Source organism: Culex pipiens, chromosome 3 (genome assembly GCF_016801865.2).
Source record: "Culex pipiens pallens isolate TS chromosome 3, TS_CPP_V2, whole genome shotgun sequence".
Classification (NCBI taxonomy): Eukaryota; Metazoa; Arthropoda; class Insecta; order Diptera; family Culicidae; genus Culex; species Culex pipiens.
Window position 1 is genome coordinate 156,392,848 of NC_068939.1, and position 21,769 is coordinate 156,414,616.

Consider the following 21,769-nt stretch of genomic DNA (forward strand, 5'->3'; position numbering starts at 1 on the left):
CGGGACAATTCTCTGAAATTTCATTCTGGGCACGTCTGTTACACAACCACCTGCACTTTTTTAAGTGTATCTTTTTAGAGTTACAGCCACCTAATTTTATTTTTCAAGCACAGAAGTAGATGGGTTGAAGTAATTACCATGCTCTCAAAGAAATATTTTCGAGTAGATCGGAAAAATCCTAACAATTTATTTCAAAATTGGACTAATAAGATTCAGTTTGTGAGGAAACAATAACCAGGAAAATAATGTCTACCAAGTACCGCAAACCGGAGTGACTTTGATAGGATTTAAATTTATTTTTGGAATATTTCCCAACTGAATGGTTTTTCTCAAGATTATTAATTTTAAAACATGTACTGGGGTAGGCTACACAAAGTCCATGCACTAATTCTGAAAAAAAAGTTTTTCTATAATGTTTAGAAAAAAAGTTACGTTAAAAATTCTCATTTTAAATTCCGGGGTGACTTTGATAGTCATAGTTTTTCTTGTTAAAATCAGATTAAAGGTATTCAAACTTTATTTTTACGTTAAATGTACCATCACTTAGGTTGCTGATATAGTTTTTAAGAAAAAAATCAATGTTTATATTGAGTTAAACTAAGTTTATAAGCTTTATAACAGAATACATATAAATTTTAGGTAAAATTGTGAAAAAGTCGTAATTTTGCCTGAAAATCGTTAAATCTAGTATTGTTCATAAAATTATCGAATTATATTACATTTCAAACTGAATGAATTATGAAATTTGTTCAACTGAAATTGCATATAAATTTGGAGATTTTTTTGAATTATGTTTCAAAAACACATATCATTTAATATTTACAAAAATTTTTACCTTTTCCTAGTGGAAAATTGTCCAAAGAATCCGAAAATGCATTCCATTTCACGATTAAAAATCATGTTCATTGAGTAAATCATAACACTTTGTGAAGTTTGGAAAAGTGCCTTTCATCAACATTTTTGTAATAATAGTTAACTAACTTTTTAAACTTTTCAAAATGTTATGAAAAGTTCTTCTTGAGGTACTTTGAGTACTTCTCTACCACGGTCAGTATGATTCCAAACCATTCCGTACGTATATAATTTGTACTTTTCATTTTGCGGAAAATCTCTAACCTATCAAAGTTACGCCGGCTATCAAAGTTTTACGGTATCAACAAAATAGCATGAAATATTTAGGTGACAATATCACAAATTAAACTGATTATAATTGCCAAAAAATAATAAAAAATAAATCAAATAAACTGATGTTCTTCAGTAAAATTTTCTAATCCTGTGTTGAGTATTTTTTTTAAATACACCCTGAAAATTGATAAGGTTCTTAATAAATGTCCTCGTGTTTATTTTTTTTCGGAAGGTGGTGGTGGTAGTCGATTTATTTCAGGCAGCTTTAACATATTTGTCATTCGCTGCCTTTTTCGGAAGGAACCGATCAAGAAAAAAATCGAATGGGCAGCAGCGGCAGCGCAAGCAAGTCAGAGAGGGTGGAGAAAAGCCCCAAGAAATCGCTCCATCTCTTTTCTGCTGTTCGTAAATCTGTTTCTTGACCCCTTTCCTTTCGATCTGCATACTAGCCTTATGGCTAGTACGCAGCTGTACGGAGTTCGAAAGAACGCAAAATTTAATTTTAAAAATGTATAAATTTTTTTTTTCTAAAAAAATTGTATTAAAAAAGTAGTTTCTAAAAGATTTTAAAAATATAAATCATTCTTGGGATAATTGTTCGTGATATATCTATGGAATTATTTCAGGAATGGTCATCGAATAAATGTAATGCAGCGCTTTCTGAACTACCTTCAAAAATTTATTCTTCTTATTCATACGATAATTCACAATAATTTATATAGAGTCATAGAAAAAGCTGATGTTTTCAATGCAACAATTACTATTTCATGGAGAAGACAGTAGTTTCTATAAGCAGATGGAAGATATTCACGTTGGGTGTGTGGTGAGAAGTTTAATCAAAGAAAATATAAAGGAAATTAAATGGTAGAAAACAGTGACCGAAAATTTAGCTGTTGCTTAAATTACGAATTTTAAAACAAATGGTAGAGCTTCAACGCTCCAATTATATCTGCAAACACACGCACACGGACTAGGTTTTCTTCAGTCCCTCCAGGAACTGGGACAAGTCGTACTCCTCGTGGTACTGCTTGTCGTCCCACAGTTCCGGGAGGCTCTCTAGCATATTTCTGACAGTGGAAGGCGCTCCGTTGCTGCCATTAGACTCCCCACCAGAGCCACCACCGCTGGTAGAACTCGTATCATTTTTACTCAACTTACGGCTATCGTCGCTCAGCGCAAACAGGTCCAGCAGCTGGTCGGTGCCCATCGTTTCCATCGATGCGTTCTCGTCGCTGACGATCGTGTTGGCCGTCAGCAGCTTGAACTTTTGCAGCCCCATAATCTTCTCCTCCAGCGACTTGCGCGTTATGAGACGGTACACGTTGACCACCTTCTTCTGACCGATTCGGTGGGCGCGATCCATCGCCTGCAGATCCTTCATCGGGTTCCAGTCGTGCTCGACGAAAATTACCGTATCGGCGCCGGTCAGATTCAACCCGAGACCACCAACCTGCAAGGTAACAACATTCATCAGAACCCAACAAGAAATAACCAGTACAAGACCGCATTACCTGGGTCGTCAGCAGCAGCACGTCAATGCTGGGATCGCCGTTGAATTTGGTCACAATTTGGTGACGCGAACTGGGCGGCACCCCGCCGTCCAGCCGCAGGTAGGAAACCGCCGGCAGGTGCTTCTTCAGCAAGTCATTCTCGATGATGTCCAGCATGGCTTTCAGCTGGCAGAAAATCAACGCCCGGTGCTGATTCACCGACATGTCCTCGTTGGTGCCGATGCCGCAGTCCAGCAGCAGTTGTCTGAAAGTTTAAGGAGGAGTGATTAGAGTACGATCCGTACACACAATGGGCGAACTAGGTTATCTTACTTGAGCGCCGGCAGCTTAGCCGAATGCTCGATGTCGTCCAGCGAGCTGCTGTTCCGGCTAAACTCGGACACAATGCTTTGGTACTCGGGATGGGACGGTTGTAGAACAAGCTTAGGATGGTTGCAAACATTTTGTAGGTATCTGAAAAGGGTCATTGTTAGTTTACACTTTTCAAACTACAGGAAGCACTTTAACCCAGATAAGAGTTTGAAGTGTTTTTGTCCACTTACCGAAGTGCTTGAAAAACGTGCGTCTTCTTGCTGACCATCTGACCGTCGATGTTCTCGAGGCACTCGCGAATGTCCGAGTTGAGATGCGTCCGGCTAAAGTCTTCGTAGAGCCGCTCCTGCAGCGGGCTGAGCTCGCACAGCAGATCTTGCGTGATCTTCGGTGGTAGATCCGTCAGGACGTCCTCTTTTACGCGGCGCAGCAAAAACGGCAGAACTTGCCGGTGGAGCGCTTCCATGGCCAGTGCGCCCGCTTCCTGCTCCTTCGGCGAGCTCTTTGGATCACGACTTGCCAGTATTGGGCGGGAAAAGCGGGTGCTGAACTGTTTCTCGGTGCCCAGAAAGCCGGGCATCAAAAAGTCAAACAGGGACCACAACTCCAGCACGTTGTTTTGGATTGGAGTTCCCGACAGGATCAACCGGTGGTTCGCTACCAACTGCTTGATGGCTTTGGAGCTTTTCGTTCTGCCGTTCTTGATAATATGGCCTTCATCCAGGACGCAGTAGTTCCATTGGACGGAACTGAAGAACTCGATGTCTTTGCGAACTATTTCGTACGAAGCAACAATTAAATTGTACGTGCCTAGCTTATGGCGCAGCCGCTCACGGTCTACCGGCAGTCCAACGTAATGCAGCGGACGCAAGAATCGGGTTGGCATGAACTTTTCCACCTCGTACACCCAGTGCCCGGTGAGGGTCGGCGGGCAAATGACCAAACTTGGCAATTTGGAGATCTTCGGATCCAAACTGCGCTGGTAGTGATCGCCGGCTAAAATGCAAATCGCCTGCAAAGTCTTTCCCAGGCCCATGTCGTCACAGAGAATGCCATGCAGTTTGTACTTGTTGAGGAACCACAGCCAGTTGACGCCCGATTGCTGGTAGCTGCGCAGCTCGGCGTTAATTTTGACTGGAATCTTAAAATCTGGGATTGTTTTCGGCGTGAACAAATACTCGAGGAATTCTTTGTCCTTCAGCTTACGATCCTTGAGCTCGTCCGACAGTCCGCGAGCGTCCGGCGAAATGCCATCCAATGGCATCAGTTGAATCAGGGTTGCAAAGCAGTGCGTCGATACCAGCCGTACCGATTGATCCGGGTCGCTCATCCTGCCCAGCAGCGGAACCACCAACAACACCACGTAAGGGACGATCTGCAGTTGCAGCTGGCTGACGATGCAAGCTATCGCCTCAGCAGCTCCCTGCCGTTTGATAACATTCTCGATGGAGTTCAGCATCGGAACGATGTCGTTTATGACCATGGTCATGACCACCTGCGTGTCAACCATCGCCAGCGTCGCCAAACAGCGTCCGACCATGTGGCGAATCGACTTCAGCGGATGTCTCAACAGCAGACATAGCTTCGGCAACAGTTCAAACAATTTCCCATGCAACGAGCGATGAACGTGCCGTGCTGAAACTTCGATCAACTGCAGCGAAGTCATGAACTCATTGGTATCCTCCGCAGAGATCAACTCCCGACTCAACCGATCGATGTAGCTGTCGACCACTATCGTAAGAATCTTCTCCGTCATCAACTGCCAAACAATTGGAAGCTTCTGCGGCAGCGACTCCTTGAAGTACGAACAGATCGTGGTGATGGCGTGGGTCGCACCAAGCCGCTGAGTTCGAGCATTCTTGCGACTAGTTTCTTCGTTCTCGTTCAGCGTTTCCTCGACAGTCAGCACGTCCGTTGTGACCGACGCTGGCCTTCCCGGTCCTCGGGATCCCGACGCTCCGTTCTCCTTGGTTTTCTGCTGATTCATCAGGGTTATAATTCCGTGGTACGGGTTGGTATCGCCCGTGTTTGCCGGATCATAGTGGCGCATTTCCCGCTCGGGAATGACCAACTTTGGCGTAAAGTCAGTGTCGCTTTTCAACAACATGCACAGATTGGAGACGATTTTATTGTTCGGGCAAGGATTGCGCACCGTAACCTGCTCCAACAGTTCGGCCAAATATTTAGCTGCCAACTTTTGCAGCAGTTCGCACTCTTCCCTTTTTATAGACTCCATCAACGGTTTCACCACGGGGTTCAATTTCTCCGGCAGGCAGTGCAGACTGACCACTGCCCCTGCCAGCGATGCTTGCGTGCTAATATGCAGCGTGTTCTGCTCCAGCGAAGTGCTCGCGTGGGAGTTGAACAGTCCTCGGCGCCGCTCGTCCAACATTTCCGCAATTTTCGTCTTCAGTCCGTACCGGTTCTTGAGGTTCTCCGACAAGACCGTGCACAGCTGGAAGATTTGATCCAAGCTGAGAACCTTCAGATTTTCCAACTCGGCAAACTGAATCTTGTGCTGCTTCAGCGTTGCCAGATAGTCCCGGCTTTCCTGCAGCAGTCTGGTAAAAAGTATGGCAACTTCGTCGTAATACACGTAATCATTCAAGCAGACCTTCAGCCGATCTTGCAGCGACGGTGGCCCCGGGTACGCGCTCGGATCGTACGAGCACCAGAACGCAATCACTAGACTTGCGATCAGTCGTTGCAGCGCCGAACGGGACTGCAGGTAACCTAACAACACTTTGGTATAGCAATCGATGGGACTTTCTACCTCCGGCGTGTACACCACACCGGGAGCCGGCAGGACCAGATAGCGGGACAGCAGGCCGATCATTTTGGAAGTCTTAATCCTGGCGCGAATGACGTTCTTTTCGCGGATGTCAACCGGGATGGTTTCCGATCCGCCGAGGAACAGCTTCTGACGGGAGGGAGTAGCGCTGGTGGATTCGAACGAGTCGAACTGGCGTCGACGTTCCTTCAACTGGGACGGTTGCGTTGGTTTGGCGTAAATCAACGAGGATGGATCGAATGCTAGGCGAACTGGTTGCATGGCAAGGCAGAGCCACGATGCCACGTAAGGGCAGGAAGCGTGCAGAAGGGCGGATAGTTCTGCGTTGCCTACCAGGTTGTTCCACACTTCTTCCGCGAGCGATTGAATGTCCTCGACGTGTTCTACCAACACGCGTTGGAAAATGTGACGCAGTGCTTCCTGAAGCAGTGCCGGAGGCCACTCCTGTACGCCAAAGTTTAAAACCAAATTTTCAGCTGGATCTGCCTGGAGGATGGCGTTTGTTTCGGTGGCTGCTTTCGCCAGGGCTTCAGCAGTGCTGACGATGACGGAGGTGGCTTTACCGTTGATTCCGTTGTTTGCCGATGAGTCGTTGTTGTTTTGTGTTAACGTTTTCAGCGTTGCCAGTGTGGACCGGCGAACCGACGAGGTGCAATGGCTAAGGAATGGCCACAGCCGTGGGACCAGAATCGACATCGGTTCCATCTGAATCCAGCTGGATGCGTTTGGAAGAGATAAGATCGCCGCTAGTAGGCCCATGAAACTGTTGCAAGCGGATGCCAGCTCATCTTGGTCCAGTAGCAGATCCCACAGCAGCTTGACAATGTGGGAGACTTGGCCTTTATTCAGCAGTTTCGGCAACCAGGAAGCGATTGGTATGAGCGTAGACGCTGCAACTGCCCCGACATCGTCAACCGAGTCGAACAGACCCGTCAGCACATCGTTGATGATCAAAGGCAGGAACGTCTGAACGAGATCTTCACGAACTACCAGCATGTACTTGATTCCCAACAGTCCACCGTGACGAACTTCCCAGTCTTTCTGCTTGATGAAGGTCAGCAAAATGTTGACCGTTTTGTGGACTTTTTCACTGGGCAACTGCTTCAGGACGGTTCCAAGAACTTGGGCGCACGTTTCCCGCACGGGAGCCACCACCTGGTCGGACACAAAATCTCCGAATCGATCCAGTGCCAGCACACACAGCAATCGCAACGTGGCGTCTTCCAGCCAAAGCTGGTGCTGCTCTTCCATCTGCTGTTGTGTCATGTAAATACTCTTCCCGGCGCCATCGCAATGATTCCGCAGCAGTTCCCGCAGCGCTGTGGCCGAACCGTGTCTCGTTTCCCACCTCGGGCTGAACAGATCGAGGTACAGCTTCGAACAGAACGATTCTAGCGGCCAATCCGTTGCGTCTACCCACGATCCCGTTAAATCCGGCACCGGTTCGGCGAAGCTCACAATTTCACCCTTTGCGTCGAGCTTCGCTCGTTTCTTGTCCGGTTCGCCATCGGCGGAACCGTTGTTACTTCCGGTGGAGCCGGAATTCCCCGCCGTTACCGCGTTGATGGGATTTGGAAATGCTTTCTGCTGCTCGCGGGCCTTTCTACGGGCGCGATTCTTCTCGCGGCAGCTCAATGGTTGACTAGATCCATCAGTCACTCTGTTGTCCAGTTTCAAAATCTCCTGAACCGGCATCAGTCTTTCGCCGTCTTGGCGTGACGCGGCCTGCACCTGGCCGCTCCTGTTTTGCATATCGTCAATCGACACGATATCGTCCAAATTAACTCCGGTGCTGAGGCCCAACTTCTCGTTCAGCAGCGCCCGTTGACGGATCCACTTCTCCCGCGGGTCTCCCCCGTCGTTATCGTCGATGGCATCGAATTCCGTCCCCTCGGATCCCATGAGACGTGCTCCGCGGTGCAGCACCGCACTCAGGTCGAACTTGTCGAAGGTGAGACTCGACCCGGCCGCCCCACTCTGAGTATTGAAATCGTCCTCATCGTCGTCCTTTTTCTCCGCCTTGACGCCACCGTCGATCCCCTTCGGATCCCACGTGGGCACATTCTCCAGAATGGCCTGCACGGCTTGGGAGGCCGCAATTCGTGTCTCCCAGTTGTTGCTGTGCAGGTACGTCAGCAACCGGCCGAGCAAATTGTGCAGCTCGTGGGGGTGCAGCTTCTGGACCTCGCCGATCTGCTTGGCCGCCGCCTTCCGGGTGACCGCTGCCGATCCCGACTCCAGCAGGATAAACAACCGGTCCAAGCTACGGAACGAAACGGAATGGCAACTGTTATTTCAAGAACACCCCAAATTGACCCCCTTCTTTTTTAAGGCTGGTAGTTGTACTTACCGTGAAGTCATGCTGTGGGCGCAGTTTTCAAACAGCTATTACAACTCTACTGAATGGTAACGTTCAACGATCTGAAACGGAAAAAGAAGAAACGAGAACCGATATAGAGTTAATGAAACTAAAAGCGACTGCGCATGCCCCGAGACATTGGCTCTGCACTTGTTGTGACGGCGAATCCGTGGTAACAATTATTATTCTAAGGGGGTTATCGACAAGTTAATAGCTTTCTACATGACTCTAATGGCATTCATAAATCAGGACATTTTTTGTTCTTAGTGTACCAGTACAAGAGAACTTTGGAAAATAACGATGCCTTACAAATGAACAATGTAAACCATCATAATTAATGCAATTTCCCCTTCGTTCGGTTCAACATCGTTATGCATATCAAATTATAAATAAATCAACCCATTTGGGACTAACTACTAGCGCTGCATGATGCACACCACATCACACATCGGTTCCGTTTTGCATCGAAACCATTCAACCATGTAGTCCGGAGCAGCTTGAAAACATGGTGCACGGTTAGAAGAAAAAAAAAACGGACGATTCGCGGTATTCAGAGCTAGTGTGGGCTATCAAATTTCATGGCGTTGAAATTTCCATAGAAAACATACAACGAACACAAAGGCTCATCATTAACGCTGCTGGTTTGGGTTTTGTATTCATTTTCCTTTAATTGAAAGTTATAATAAAACAGTAATCAAAAACTATTGAACAAGAATTTTATTTATTTTTTAAAATGATTTTTTTTTTAATATGAGTAGTCAGAGTTTTAAAAGACCTTTTTAAACACTTTAACACTCATGAAAACTACATGTTTATCATAATAAGAAAATATAAACAATAATCATATTGCAAAAAACGCGATACTGGGAAATAATGTATTAGCTTTTTTTATTTCTTCACAAAAATCTAATAACAAGTTTATTCAACAAGTTTAGCAACTTTTAAAAAAATTGCTCAGTGCGAATTATGATTCGTATACATTTTAAACTAAAATTATGAGTCTCAATAAGCTCAAGAAATGCTCTTGTATTTGCAGATTCAGAAAAAAAAATCAAAGGTAGATCCCGAAAATAATGAGATTACTAATCAACGTTTTATTGAATAAGTATGAATTAATAGTAAATAACTAAATTCATTGAAAAGAACATGGGTAATTCTCCGCCAACTCACACAGCAGTTGCCCCGATCCCTTTCGATTTGCGTGAAACTTTGTCCTAAGGGGTAACTTTTGTCCCTGATCACGAATCCGAGGTCCGTTTTTTGATACCTCGTGACGGAGGGGCGGTACGACCCCTTCCATTTTTTAACATGCGAAAAAAAAGGTGTTTTTCAATAATTTGCAGCCTGAAACGGTGATGAGATAGAAATTTGGGGTCAAAGGGACTTTTATGTAAAATTGTACGCCCGATTTGATGGCGTACTCAGAATTCCGAAAAAAATGTATTTTTCATCGAAAAAACAACTAAAAAAGTTTTATAAACTCTGCCATTTTCTCAACTGTATATATTTTTGGAACATGTCATTTTACGCGAAATTTAATGTACTTTTCGAATCTACATTGACCCAGAAGGGTATTTTTTTCATTTAGAACAAAATTTTTCATTTTAAAATTTCGTGTTTTTTTTCTAATTTTGCAGGGTTATTTTTAGAGCGCAACAATGTTCTACAAAATTGTAGAGCAGACAATTCCAAAATTTTTGATATATAAACATGAGGGGATTGCTTATAAACATCACGAGTTATCGCGATTTTTCGAAAAAAAGTTTTGAAAAAGTTGTTCGTCGTTGATCATGGCCGTTCATGGTCATCCGCGACTGACACGGACGACGAAACAAAGAGAAACTTTTTTCTTCGTGAAATCGCGATATCTCGTGATGGTTACAAGCAAACCATTTATGTTTATACATCATTTTTTTTGTTATTATCTGCTCTACAACTTTGTAGAACATTATTACACTCTAATAAATAACCCTACATAGTTAGGAAAAACACGAAATTTTAAAATGAAAAATTTTGTTCTAAATGGAAAAAATACCCTTCTGGGTCAATGTAGATTCGAAAAGTACATTAAATTTCCTATAAAATGACATGTTCCAAAAAAAATTTAAAGTCAAGTAACGGAAAATGGCAGAGTTTTTAAAACTTTTTCAGTATTTTTTTTTGATGAAAGAAACGTTTTTCAGAATTCTGAGTACAGTCATCCCACATATTCGGAACACCCACAAATTCGGAACACTTTTGTGGAAATTTGTCAATAGAATGCAAAATGCAACTTTTATGCCGACCCTGCTATTTTTAGGGCCTTTATTAGGACATTCTCTTGCTATTTCACTAGTAAAAGTAATACTTTTTAAACAAAAACTGCATTTCAAGACTATTTTATCCAGAATACCAAATCACTGCCTACAAATTGCCTGTTCCATGATTGTGGGTTGTTATTGTGTATCCCACAATTGTGGAACACCTGAATTTAACTGATATTTTCACAAAAAAGTTATCAGACCATTCATAAAACATTACTAAGCATGAGTTTTATTGGTTTCAGAGTGCAAAGTCATTATTTTGTAAAAAATATGTACTCCTGGAGAGAAAAAAAAGTTTGTTTACATCCGTAAGAAAAAAGTGTTCCGAATTTGTGGATTTCAAGGGTCAATGTTTTTCTTCGAAAACTTGATATAAAACGTAAAAATGTACAACCGGTCTATACATCAATCGAAAGATCACAAGAAAAGCTTTAACACCAGCTTTGACACCAAATTTCTATCTCATCACCATTTCAGGCTGCAAATTATTGAAAAACGACTCTTTTTTCACATGTTCAAAAATAGAAGGGGTCGTGCCGCCCCTCCGTCACGAGTAGAGGTGGGCAAAACCGCTCTTTTTAAGGAGCCGCTCATTTTCGTTCGCCCATTAAAAAGAGCCGCTCTTTTGAACGGCTCTTTTGCTCTTTTTCAAAATTTTGATGAAAAGGTTTTTCTAAATAAGTTATTTCACATTGGACTTTTACAAATAATTTGATAAAAAAAATTAAAACTGAAAACGAGAAGATGCCTTTTAAAACCATAGGTCTTGGCGGTCTCTAGGTCAAGATTTCTACTCGAACCTATACATTCAAGTAATTGAATGGCATCCAAACTTAAATCTAGGATGTTGGAAAAATTGCTTTTAATTTTAAAATTGCGTTTATTTCTGCAAGAATTGAACTAATGCTGATATTTTATTTGGAGAAAACATTCTGCGAACTCTTTTCTACATTCTGATTTAATCAATAAAGTCTGTAATTGCTAAAAGGATTTTTTTTCCAAAATCTCTAAATTATTCAGTAAATTTTTGGTAATATTTTACAAATTATGCAATTTGAAATGCTCAAATTTGTATTCCGGTAATACTTTAATGTACAGTAGTTTTTTTTTTCATATTGTTTAATAAATCATTTACTTTTGGAATTAATTTTCATAAAAATTGAACAATTTGCAATTTTATTTTCAATTCTCAAAAACAAATTCAATACTGATTTTTTTTAAGTTCAATAAATTATATTTATAACGAAAATCATGCCATTTCGAGCCAGATTTTTCAAAAGACGGAAGTTTAAAAAAGAACCGCGGTTCTTTTTTTGTGAGCCACGGATCTTTCGCTCTTTTTAGTGAACCGGCTCTTTGAGCGGCTCGCTCTTTTTTGCCCACCTCTAGTCACGAGATATCAAAAAACGGACCTCGGATTCGTGATCAGGGACAAAAGTTACCCCTTAAGACAAAGTTTCACGCAAATCGAAGAGGGTTCGGGGCAACTGCTGTGTGAGTTGGCGGAGAATTACCCATGTATTTTTTAATATGAGTAGTCAGAGTTTTAAAAGACCTTTAAAAACACTTGAACACTCAAGAAAACTACATGTTTATCATAATAAGAAAATTTAAACAATTATGTCCATGTTTGCATTCAAGCCCCAAATGCGTTTGACCATTTTTGACAGTTTGTTTTTCACTTTCATCTGGAGACAGCGATTTATTTCTTCAAACACTAAATTCTTACTTACTTGTGCAATAATTACCGAAATCGTTCTTTGTCATAAAACAATTTGCGACAAAACGGGGATTTATGCGAGGCGGTAAAGATAAGATTAAATGAAAATTAGTTTAAAACTTATCACAAACTTCCTTTCCAAATCACGGTTTTGAGGATGCAAGATCCAAAACAATTCAATTTGGTGAAATTTTTCTGAAACAAGTTAAAATTTCACCAAATTGAAACATTTTGGCCTGCATATCCTTATCCTTTATGCTCCGATATGCTGCACTGGTATCTGGTACACGTGACCGTTCACAACGACAATCAACCGGGATCTGGTTTGAAAATCGAATGCAATGCCGCTCACGCAAAATTTGCGATATAAATGAGAAAACTATGGCAACAGGTTGGTTGGGTCAGCAAATGAGCGGTATGAGGGACCACATCATCGCTGAAAGACCTATGAGTGCCACAAGATAGGTGAGCCAAACAGTATTTTCCGAATATAGAATACGAGGAATCCTGGGCGCAAACAAATTAGGAGCGGAAAACTGAGCATCGGAAAACTAAAGAGACATCTACTGACATTGTAATCAGTTTTCAGCAAAAGCTTTAAATAAATTTTAAAATCTTAACATAACAGCCGAATTTTCAATTGGGTAGTGTACATTTTAATTATTTTATTTAGTAAATATTCTAAAAAAAAGCAATTAGCATTAGCATTAGCATTAGCATTTGGAGGACGCCCCACCACCGGAAGGCTCCACAACGCTTATCCCACTGTTTGGTGTGGTTGTGTTAGACCCTCATCCGGAACAATAATCCAACACGGGAGATACCATGTCTTCATCTTTTGATGAGTGTGTAATACAACCCAGGGCATAAGGGGGTCCAGGCCGGGTCCAAGCTATCCTCAGGGATATGAAGGATCGTTAGTAAACACCTATCTAAAGTGCGCAAGGACCCCTACGTCACCTTAGTGGTATAGATGTTTGTAGGGAGGTTTTGGACTCAATGTTAGTAGGAGAGGTAGAACCCTAGGATACACCTCGAAAGGCGTTGCGGGTTGGTTGTAACAGTATTCCTAATTCCAGTCTAGGCTCACCAAGTCGCCATGGCCTAGTGGTTAGCATTTTTGCTTACCAATCCAAAGGACGGGGGTTCGAACCCCGCCTCCAGCGACTTTGATTTTTCGTTCATATTCAGCATTTCAAGTATTTCTATGTCCTTAACTTTCTCGATGGGAGCAGATGGGAATCGAACCCAGAACCATTCGCTTACAAAGCAAACACTGTAACCATTCAGCCACAGCTGCTCAGCTATATTCTAAAAAAAAGCAATTCAGATCAAATTGTTTCAATTGACCATCATGGTAACTAGTTATCTCCAGGCTACCTTATAATAACGGTGCACGCAAATCCGCACAACGCGCACCAGAACTCTCTCTTTCTTCCTCTCTCGAATGAAAAAGTATAGAATTTATCGTGGGAGGGCTTTCCATTTCCGAAGAGAATCGAATTACAGAATAATTTGCATCGGAATCAACTCTACAGGTATTTTGCAGCCGGGCAGTTCTCTCCATCAGAGGTTGCTGCTAGTAGTCCAGTGAAATCTGGTTTGCCAGCACTTAGCTAGGGCTAGAACAAAGGGAACTACGAACGAGTCCCGGTAATACGCGGAATTTTGAAACGAAAGTACTGTACATAATTGCAAACATTTCGTGAGGTCGCAGTTCGAAGAAAAAGGGCATTCAGTTTTATTAAACGATATTAATTGGAAGTTTGCTCACTACCAGCTCTGTAAAAATGTTGGCTTGACTAATAAACCCTCAAGTTTAAGTTTTTTCAAATTCGGTTTTGTAGACTACTGCTTGAACTTAAAATTTTCATTAGCATGTGGAACGTAACACGTCAAAAAATGACTTGTTACTTTTCATAGAAGAACCAAGTTTGTAAATAAAACAAAATAAAATTATTTAAGTTTTACCAGTTCGAAATTTAAGAGTCTTCGTTGTAAAGGTAATCGAAAGACCTTCCAAATGAATCTAACATTTTGAAGATCTGGCAACCCTGTCTCAAGTTATGACCACTTGAGTGATATTTGTAAAGAGTGAAGGAAGTATTAGACTACGACAAACAAACTCGCATATTTTGACAGTTTGTCTGCGTTGTTTGTTCGCTAACATTTGTTTGCAGAAACGTCAGCTTGCATACATTTGGTCTTGTTTGCGAGTTTGGCAAACTGTCAAACGCGAAAAAGTGCGAGTTCGTTTGCTTGTTTACCATAGTGTAATAGCTCCTTGAGGATGACACGAACGAAAGAGTGAATCTCAACGGAATTGGATCCCACCGAGTGGGAATAAAAATCCCCTGATCTAATTAATGCGAAAATTAGATGAAGAGGTCATGAGGCAAACAGCAATTTACGCTTAAATGTTTTATAAGGATTATTACGGCGCCTGATCGAAAAAATAAGTTAAAAATAAATGTTTATAGCAACATCCAAACTCAATTATCCAAAGTTATTGGCATCGCTTGTGAAATCTAAGACGACATTCGAAGTGGGATTTTGGCCTGGACTTTGGATAATAGATTTTGTACTGTAAATATCGTCAGCTAATCGTAATTTCGTTAAGGCCTATCGAATAAAGTGCTTCGACCAACTGTAAATACAATGTCTCCATGAACATCAACTAACGAGAGCGTCTACCCTCGTATCAAGAATCAGACAAAGATATCTTTGTTATTCTGCCAACTGGCTTTTTATTAAATAAGCAGCGAGAATATATAGCAGGAACGAGGTTATAACGTTTTGTACATATATTCATCCGCCAACAACAATAACAGCTGCGGCTGTCGGTTAGCTGATCCGTTTCTTTTAGACTTTAGGTTTCGTGCTTCATAACTACTACTCATCCTCTTTAAGCTCAATCATATATTCTTAAAAAATGATTCACTTCATTCTTTCCCCCGGTTCAAAGTTAAAACGCTGCTGCTGCAGTTTCGATATCAAAACTCTACCGACAATTCACGCCGCTGACCATCGCACACACAGCGCAATAATTGCATAATTTACCTAAACAATAGTGCGGCCTAAACGCCACCACCCCAAACGGGGCATGTTTGTCGAGATTCCATCGAAACTGGACGGCGTTTGCGCTGAATATGTGTAAATTAGCGACATGCAGCGCGCAATTGTCGAAGGCCACCAATACTAAGCTCAAAGGACGACGATTAGTAGGGGTGTAGCCACGATGGAACAAACAGAAGAAACGCGCGTCCGCGGACTCATCCACGTCATCGCGGCGAGGAATCACATTGAAAAGTGGCCATTAGACCCCCACTCCCCTCTTGCTATCGGTATAGGCTATCTTGGTATTAGAGGGTGGGGTGTATAGTCGTAATAACTATACTGCGATGCTAATCAAATGGGTCTGTAAACATGGTTACTTCCCGCATGTAGTAGCTATTAATTATGATGAGAGCGGCAAAGTAGATTGACATCGATAGGGCAGCGCACTGGACTATAGTGACGGTAATGTTCTGTACGCATTGAATATAATATTTTACACAGGAAAATTTCTATATAGTTTTTTTCTGTACTGGTATCTTAAAAAAAAAAAAGTTGAAAATCTACTTTTCTTAATGATCTTTATTTAAACTGATGTGTATTTCTCGTACTAAGCATTAATTTTTGTTTCGCTAAGCTGTTTCACTAATTGTGTTTGTGTGATTCTTTCTTCTACCACTCTATCAGGAATCATTGGATTATATTGATTTGTTACAGTCTTGATTCGAAAATTTCAAAATAATTTTATTAAAATGAGCAGAAAAAAATCACAAAAGTTTCATTTTTTACACTGCAAATCTAAACAAAAGTTTCCGAGGTGTCCCGAGTTTTAGGTTACGATGAGAAAAAATATTTTTTCACTTAATTAAAATTCAACAAAGTCAAAAAGGATAAATGTTCAAAATTTACTTGTAAAAAAAAAAATGCTTAACCTTTACAAATTGTTTTCAAATTGAAAAAAAAAACTCATTTTTCGAAATTCTCTGCGTAAAAATTCGTATAATATGAAACCGGTGCACGTTATCAACAGAATTGCAAAGCAATTGTATTTTAGGGGACTAAACAAGGCATTTTTGCGCTAGAATTTTGAATGGTGCAAAAACTGGAACCGGAGTGAAGATTTTTTGAAAAATTAGATTTTCAAATTTTTTAAAATCATTTTACAAAAAATGCATGCAAAATTTCGAATATTGCATCAATAAATCTGAGTACAGTCCAGACTCGATTATCCGAATGCCTTGTCAAAATTTCACTTCGGATATTTTTTTTTTTTTCGTTGCCTTATTTTTTATTGTTGAACTTAAGTGAAGTGATTTAGAATATTTAAATCCAAGATGGCGGCCAAAATGTCGAAGACCGTTGCAAATATTTTTCAAAGTTTATGTCCCCCCCCCCCCTCCCTTCAAAATTGGTTCGAATAATCAGGGGGCAACAAAAAAAATTTTCAAAAAAAAATCAAAATTTCAATGAAAATAGAAGTCTAATCAACTGAGAACAATCTAAAATGCCTTTTTCTGCATTGATAATCACATTTAACATGTTTGGACTCGTTTGAAAATATTTTGAACTTTTATGAAATTACAATGTACAGCACCGCAAAAAACTTTTTTTTCTCGCAAATATAAAATTTTCGTCAGTACTTAGAAATATTCGAAATCAATGATTAAAACAACTGGACAGGTGTATGATGCATTTTAAAACACTTTTTTCATTCAAATGTTGACACCGTGGCCTGATATTTCAATTTTTAACTTTTTTTTTATTTTTTTGCCCCCCCCCCTTCCCCCCCCCCCCGATTTTTTTTTGTTCCTGATTTGATTTTCCGAAGTCCCTTACAAACCTTCGGATAATCGAACTTCGGATAATCGAAACATCGGATAATCGAATCTGGACTGTATTTTCAAAAAGAGGGTATTTTGTGATTTTGTTAGGTTTTATAATTTAAAACATACTACATTATCAAAAAATATATTCTTAGTGAAAGCATTGAAAATTTAACATGATAGAAAGATTTAAAAAATGAGTTATTGCCCGCTATCGTCGATAAGATTATCGCCGATAGTATTATCGAAATAATGATAACAGATTATCGTTAACAACCTTGCTACTTTATACTAAGTTATTGAATAATTTTAAATATATCTCTTTTTAAAACGAAATATATGCTGCAAAATGAAGATGGTTAAAATCGACATGCGAGTTAACTTCAATAAATTGTTCCGGATGGCCAATTATTTTTTCTTCTAAGTATTCTAGGAGAGTTGATAAATGATGATCCCAGCAATCTTCTATTTTTTTAATTGTTTGTTGTACAATCCACTCTAAAAAAATGTGCCTTTGAAACTACAAAAAAAAATCATTATTTTTTTTTGCCCTGCAGAATCGGGCAGGGTTATTGCAGTTTAAAAAAGAACTTTATTTATTTCAAACATGATTCTGAAAATGGCCTTAAACTCAAACCAAATCGGAGTCGGAGTCGACCCATTATTGATATTTATATCGTAATATTTTGGCATTTTGGCAGTTTTAAAGACATTTATTTGATCATTTAAAAGTGAATCATTCAAATTTCTATTATATCGATGCCTCTATGCTCTCTTATGCTAACTAGATAGGAAAACAAGCATGCTTAGAACAAGAGAGCACAGAGGCATCGATCGCGCCTTATGTTTTGAAAAATCAAAGTTTTAAATTGAGCCGCGGCTCTTTTTTGTGAACCGTGGTTCGTTCGCTCATTTAAGTAAACTGGCTCTTTTGAGCGGCTCGCTCATTTCTTCTTCACCTCTTAGAAAAACTCTGGAGCAACATTTGAAAGGGGCGCTACGACATTGCTCTTACGGCCTTTCATTACACGCGTTTAAATTGGATCTTACGGCCTTTCATTACACGCGTTTAAATTGGATCGTGTAATGAAAGGCCGTAAGAGCAATGTCGTAGCGCCCCTTTCAAATGTTGCTCCAGAACTAATGATACAAGATTGCTTCATTAGACATTGGGAATGCATAAACATAATTTCATCCAAATATATAAAATACAAAACTGAAAATCTAGAAGAAAATTCTAAAATTCTAGAAAAGATTCTAGGAAATAAGCACCTCGAATATTTGCTGAGTATTCGAAGTAAAAAAAATGCATCTAGTCGACAGTAACTGTCAGCTCAGAGCCCTACCCTTAGTATACATTGAATACACCGCACATTTACCAAAGAACCCAACATCGGCGGCCGTCCAGTTGTGGGCCGTGCACACAACACCATACTGACGGATCGTCGCAGTCGGTCACCGCCGCCACTCCTATCAGCGGCAATAAATACGATAATCATAAGCGTGTGTGTGGGTGTGTTGTGTACGCAACACACTTGTCTATATGGAAACACACACACACGCTCGCAAAAGTTAAAGAACTTGTGCCGTTGTCGCACTAGCGCGCGCGTATAGATGCGACGCAGTTATGACGAATAAGCCAATAAAATTCAATAAAAGAAAACAGGATCTATGCCGCAAATATGTGCGTCTTTGCAGCTCATTCTTGAAAATGGTTGCATGTGTGCGAAATAAATTATTTTTAGTCTCATCATGTGAACACTGAGCAGAAGATTGCAGCAACTTTGCATCAATAGAAAGCAGACTGGGAAGTCCCAAATTATCCCAGTTCTGTTTGCCTGTGTTTATCATCCGGCGAGGTTGTTGATTGAATAAATAAATCTTAGATTAAAAATAGGCGCGTCATTATCACGAAACACAACTTCAAATGATGACTAAGGTGTGAAGTTTTAAAATTTAATAAGACACAAGTGTTTTGAACATTGCTCGTTGAAATTGCCCCATGCAAGGCAGCATATCGCCGCCGCATACACGCACACGTGAAGATTACTTGTTTAATTTATTAAAATATCAGCAGGTCAGTTTTTGACCCCCCTACGAGTTGGCTGTATTTTGAATCTAGTTTCCGTGCTGCAGGTCATGTTATCACAGTTGTTTTTATTTTACTTTGAACACAGTTTTCTTTTAATTCTTACAAAAGAAAAAAAGATCAATTAAAAATTTTCAGAAAACCAGTAAAAAAAAACTTTGGTTAAAAAATCAAAAAATTAAAGTGTATTTTAGGGGAAATATACCCATTTTCGTCACACTTAGCCTTTCGACAAAGAGCTGATGGACAAAAACAAATATTCTCTATTTTCATCCAAGCTTCAAAAATCGAAAGAACGACAAAACGTCAAATTGAAACTTAAACGGATGTTGATTTATGTTTGATTTTCTGGCCTATTGTCTAGCGACAGCAATGTACGTTATCGGGTTTATATTGTTTTGAGTTAGTCACTAGGGTGATAAGAAAAGAAGCTTGATTCCTTCGGCAAAATTAAGCATCTGTGCCAATTTCGAGCCATCGGTAAAGATTCAGCGGTCGCTGTTGAGAATTGAAGTTTGTATGGGAATTTAAAAAAAAATGTACTAAAATTGTAAACAAACATCTCAAGTTTTTTTTAAAAAAAAAAAGGTCCTATAAGCTATTGTGTTTTACATGCTTAAAAAGGTCCTTTAAACAAAATCTAGATTAAAACCATAGGACATTGGACGGCTCAAAACAAATAACAAGCCGCCGCAAGTCCAGCTTGCCGGTGCAAGTCTCTAGCCGGCCGCGGCACTGAACTAGTGTGGGTAAATTTATTGCTGACATAGAGAAGACCGTAAATTGACGTTAGCAGTGTGATGTTGGAGGTTTTTTTTTCTTCTGTACTACTCGGCCATTCATTTGGTAATATGCATATATGCGAGGAAAAATCTCACGAGAGCGGACCTGGTCCGGTCCGGACTCCACGGCTAGAGCTATACATTCCCACGAACCTTTCCAAACCAAGGTAGAACACAGTGTGGACTCTATGCGTCCACCGCGAATATGATCGGAGCCAGCCCCGTCTAGTGGCGTGCGTTCTATATTTAACCCACTTCAGCTGAATGTCGAAATAGAGAGGAGTGCTAGGGTAAATATCCCTCTCCAACAACCAACCAAACCCAGGGGCCTTATGAAATGCTGACCAAGGCGGGTAAAAGACCTTAAAGTGCACACGTACCTCCCCTGCTGCGGAACCTTCTGACACTGCAGCTGGCCTGCTTTTCTTCCGACGAGCCACTTCCGGTCGAGCGCCAACATGTCGGTCGTCTACGGGACATCAATTTCCTCCATTTTCCATGCGGAGCATCACAGTAAAAAAAAATCTACCGCAATCCGTCAACCATGCGCACAGCAAGATTCTATTCTTGCCCGCTTAGAACTTTCCGAAGAAAAAATGGTCCCACTTCCGGTAGCACCGTAGCCCGGCCACTTGAGCTTCACTTTCGGCTTTCCACCGGTCACCCGAGTCCGCCGCCGCCCCTCTTCTTTTTGCTGTGCACTTGAAAAGCTGCTCCTGCTGGTGGTGATAAGAAGGGCAGCTGCCAGCAGATCCACAGAACCATTCACTATAAAACCGCACAACACTGACAACACTACCGTTCCACGACCTAGGGGGAAAATTGATTTTTCAGAGAAATCCTGCATCGTCGAAGTTCAAATTTATACTGTTCGCCATTCCACAACTGCAAGTTAATTTCTTTCATTTTCCGCGCCTGTATTGGTGCCACCCTGTGCCGGTGTGCGTGAGCTGTCAAAACGGGCGGCTGACAGAGTGTTTGGGGCGACGGCTGGTTTATGGTTTGTTTATGATATTATATTTAGGCTGATTTTGCCTTTAAAAATGCATAAAAATCATAAATTCCATGTTCTGGACAAAATACGTATCAAAAATAATCGTTTCCTGCAAAGCTAGTGAACTTCTACAGGACACTTGTAAGCAAAAAATGCTTTTCAAACGAGCTTCAACGAAAACAGCTGATCATGAAGATATTCCAGCATTTATTAAAATGTACTGCAACATGTCAAATTTGAAGTTTAACAAGCTGTCACTCTGAAGGCAAGTTGTCAGACGAGGGGCACTACAAAATAGAATATCAAGGGCACCCTTTAAATCGTATTGTTTTGAAATTGTCACCTTAATGTAGGTGCCGTTGTTACTTTAATGATTTTCGATAAATAAATAACGTGTAGACCTAATTCCGAGGATATCGTTAACCGGAGGGACATTGTAACGGTTTTAATTTGATTTAATAAGGCCATTGAGCAACTCCAGCTCAAATCATGATTTATTCTGGTACTTTTGTACCCGACCCTCTCCGATTTCAATTAAACTTTGCAAACATGTTATCCTAGGCCTATATAAGCCATTTTTGTGTATACGGAGCCAATTGTACTCGAAAGTAATATTTGAGAAGGGCGTAAGTTATTTAAATATTTGTGTATTTTGTAATTTAAATATGGCTGTAACTCGAAGACGTTGCATCGTATCAAAATGTGGTCGAAGACAAACTTGTAGGAAATTGAACGGGGTTTCTGAAAAAAATACACTGGAATAAAAATACACGCAACTTCCATGAGATTTTTATGTTTAAAGATTAAGTTTTAAGGTGATGTCACGATTTTATTTCTCGTTCAAAATTTTTGAGGAAATAGCCTCAAATGTAACAAAAAGACTCACGATAAATGCAGGATGGTATG

At 40.8% G+C, this 21,769-nt stretch overlaps 1 protein-coding gene across 1 annotated transcript; it reads right to left on the reverse strand.

Annotated features, from left to right (window-relative positions):
- Positions 1–1,782: 1,782 nt before the first annotated feature.
- On the reverse strand, positions 1,783–20,752 carry LOC120413664 (TATA-binding protein-associated factor 172). The gene is made up of 6 exons (XM_039574592.2): positions 20,250–20,752; positions 8,090–8,160; positions 3,179–8,002; positions 2,949–3,089; positions 2,637–2,880; positions 1,783–2,575 (listed from the first exon to the last, which is right to left on the reverse strand). The coding sequence occupies exons 2-6, from the start codon at positions 8,098–8,100 to the stop codon at positions 2,096–2,098; spliced, it is 5,700 nt and encodes a 1,899-aa protein (XP_039430526.1). The 5' UTR covers positions 8,101–8,160; positions 20,250–20,752; the 3' UTR covers positions 1,783–2,095.
- Between the last annotated feature and the right edge of the window lie 1,017 nt (positions 20,753–21,769).

Coding starts and splice junctions, on each gene's coding strand:
- LOC120413664 (XM_039574592.2), bottom strand. Junction 2,881..2,948: donor GCTAAGCTGCCGGCGCTCAA/GTAAGATAACCT, acceptor TTAAACTTTCAG/ACAACTGCTGCTGGACTGCG. Junction 2,576..2,636: donor TGCTGCTGCTGACGACCCAG/GTAATGCGGTCT, acceptor GTTACCTTGCAG/GTTGGTGGTCTCGGGTTGAA.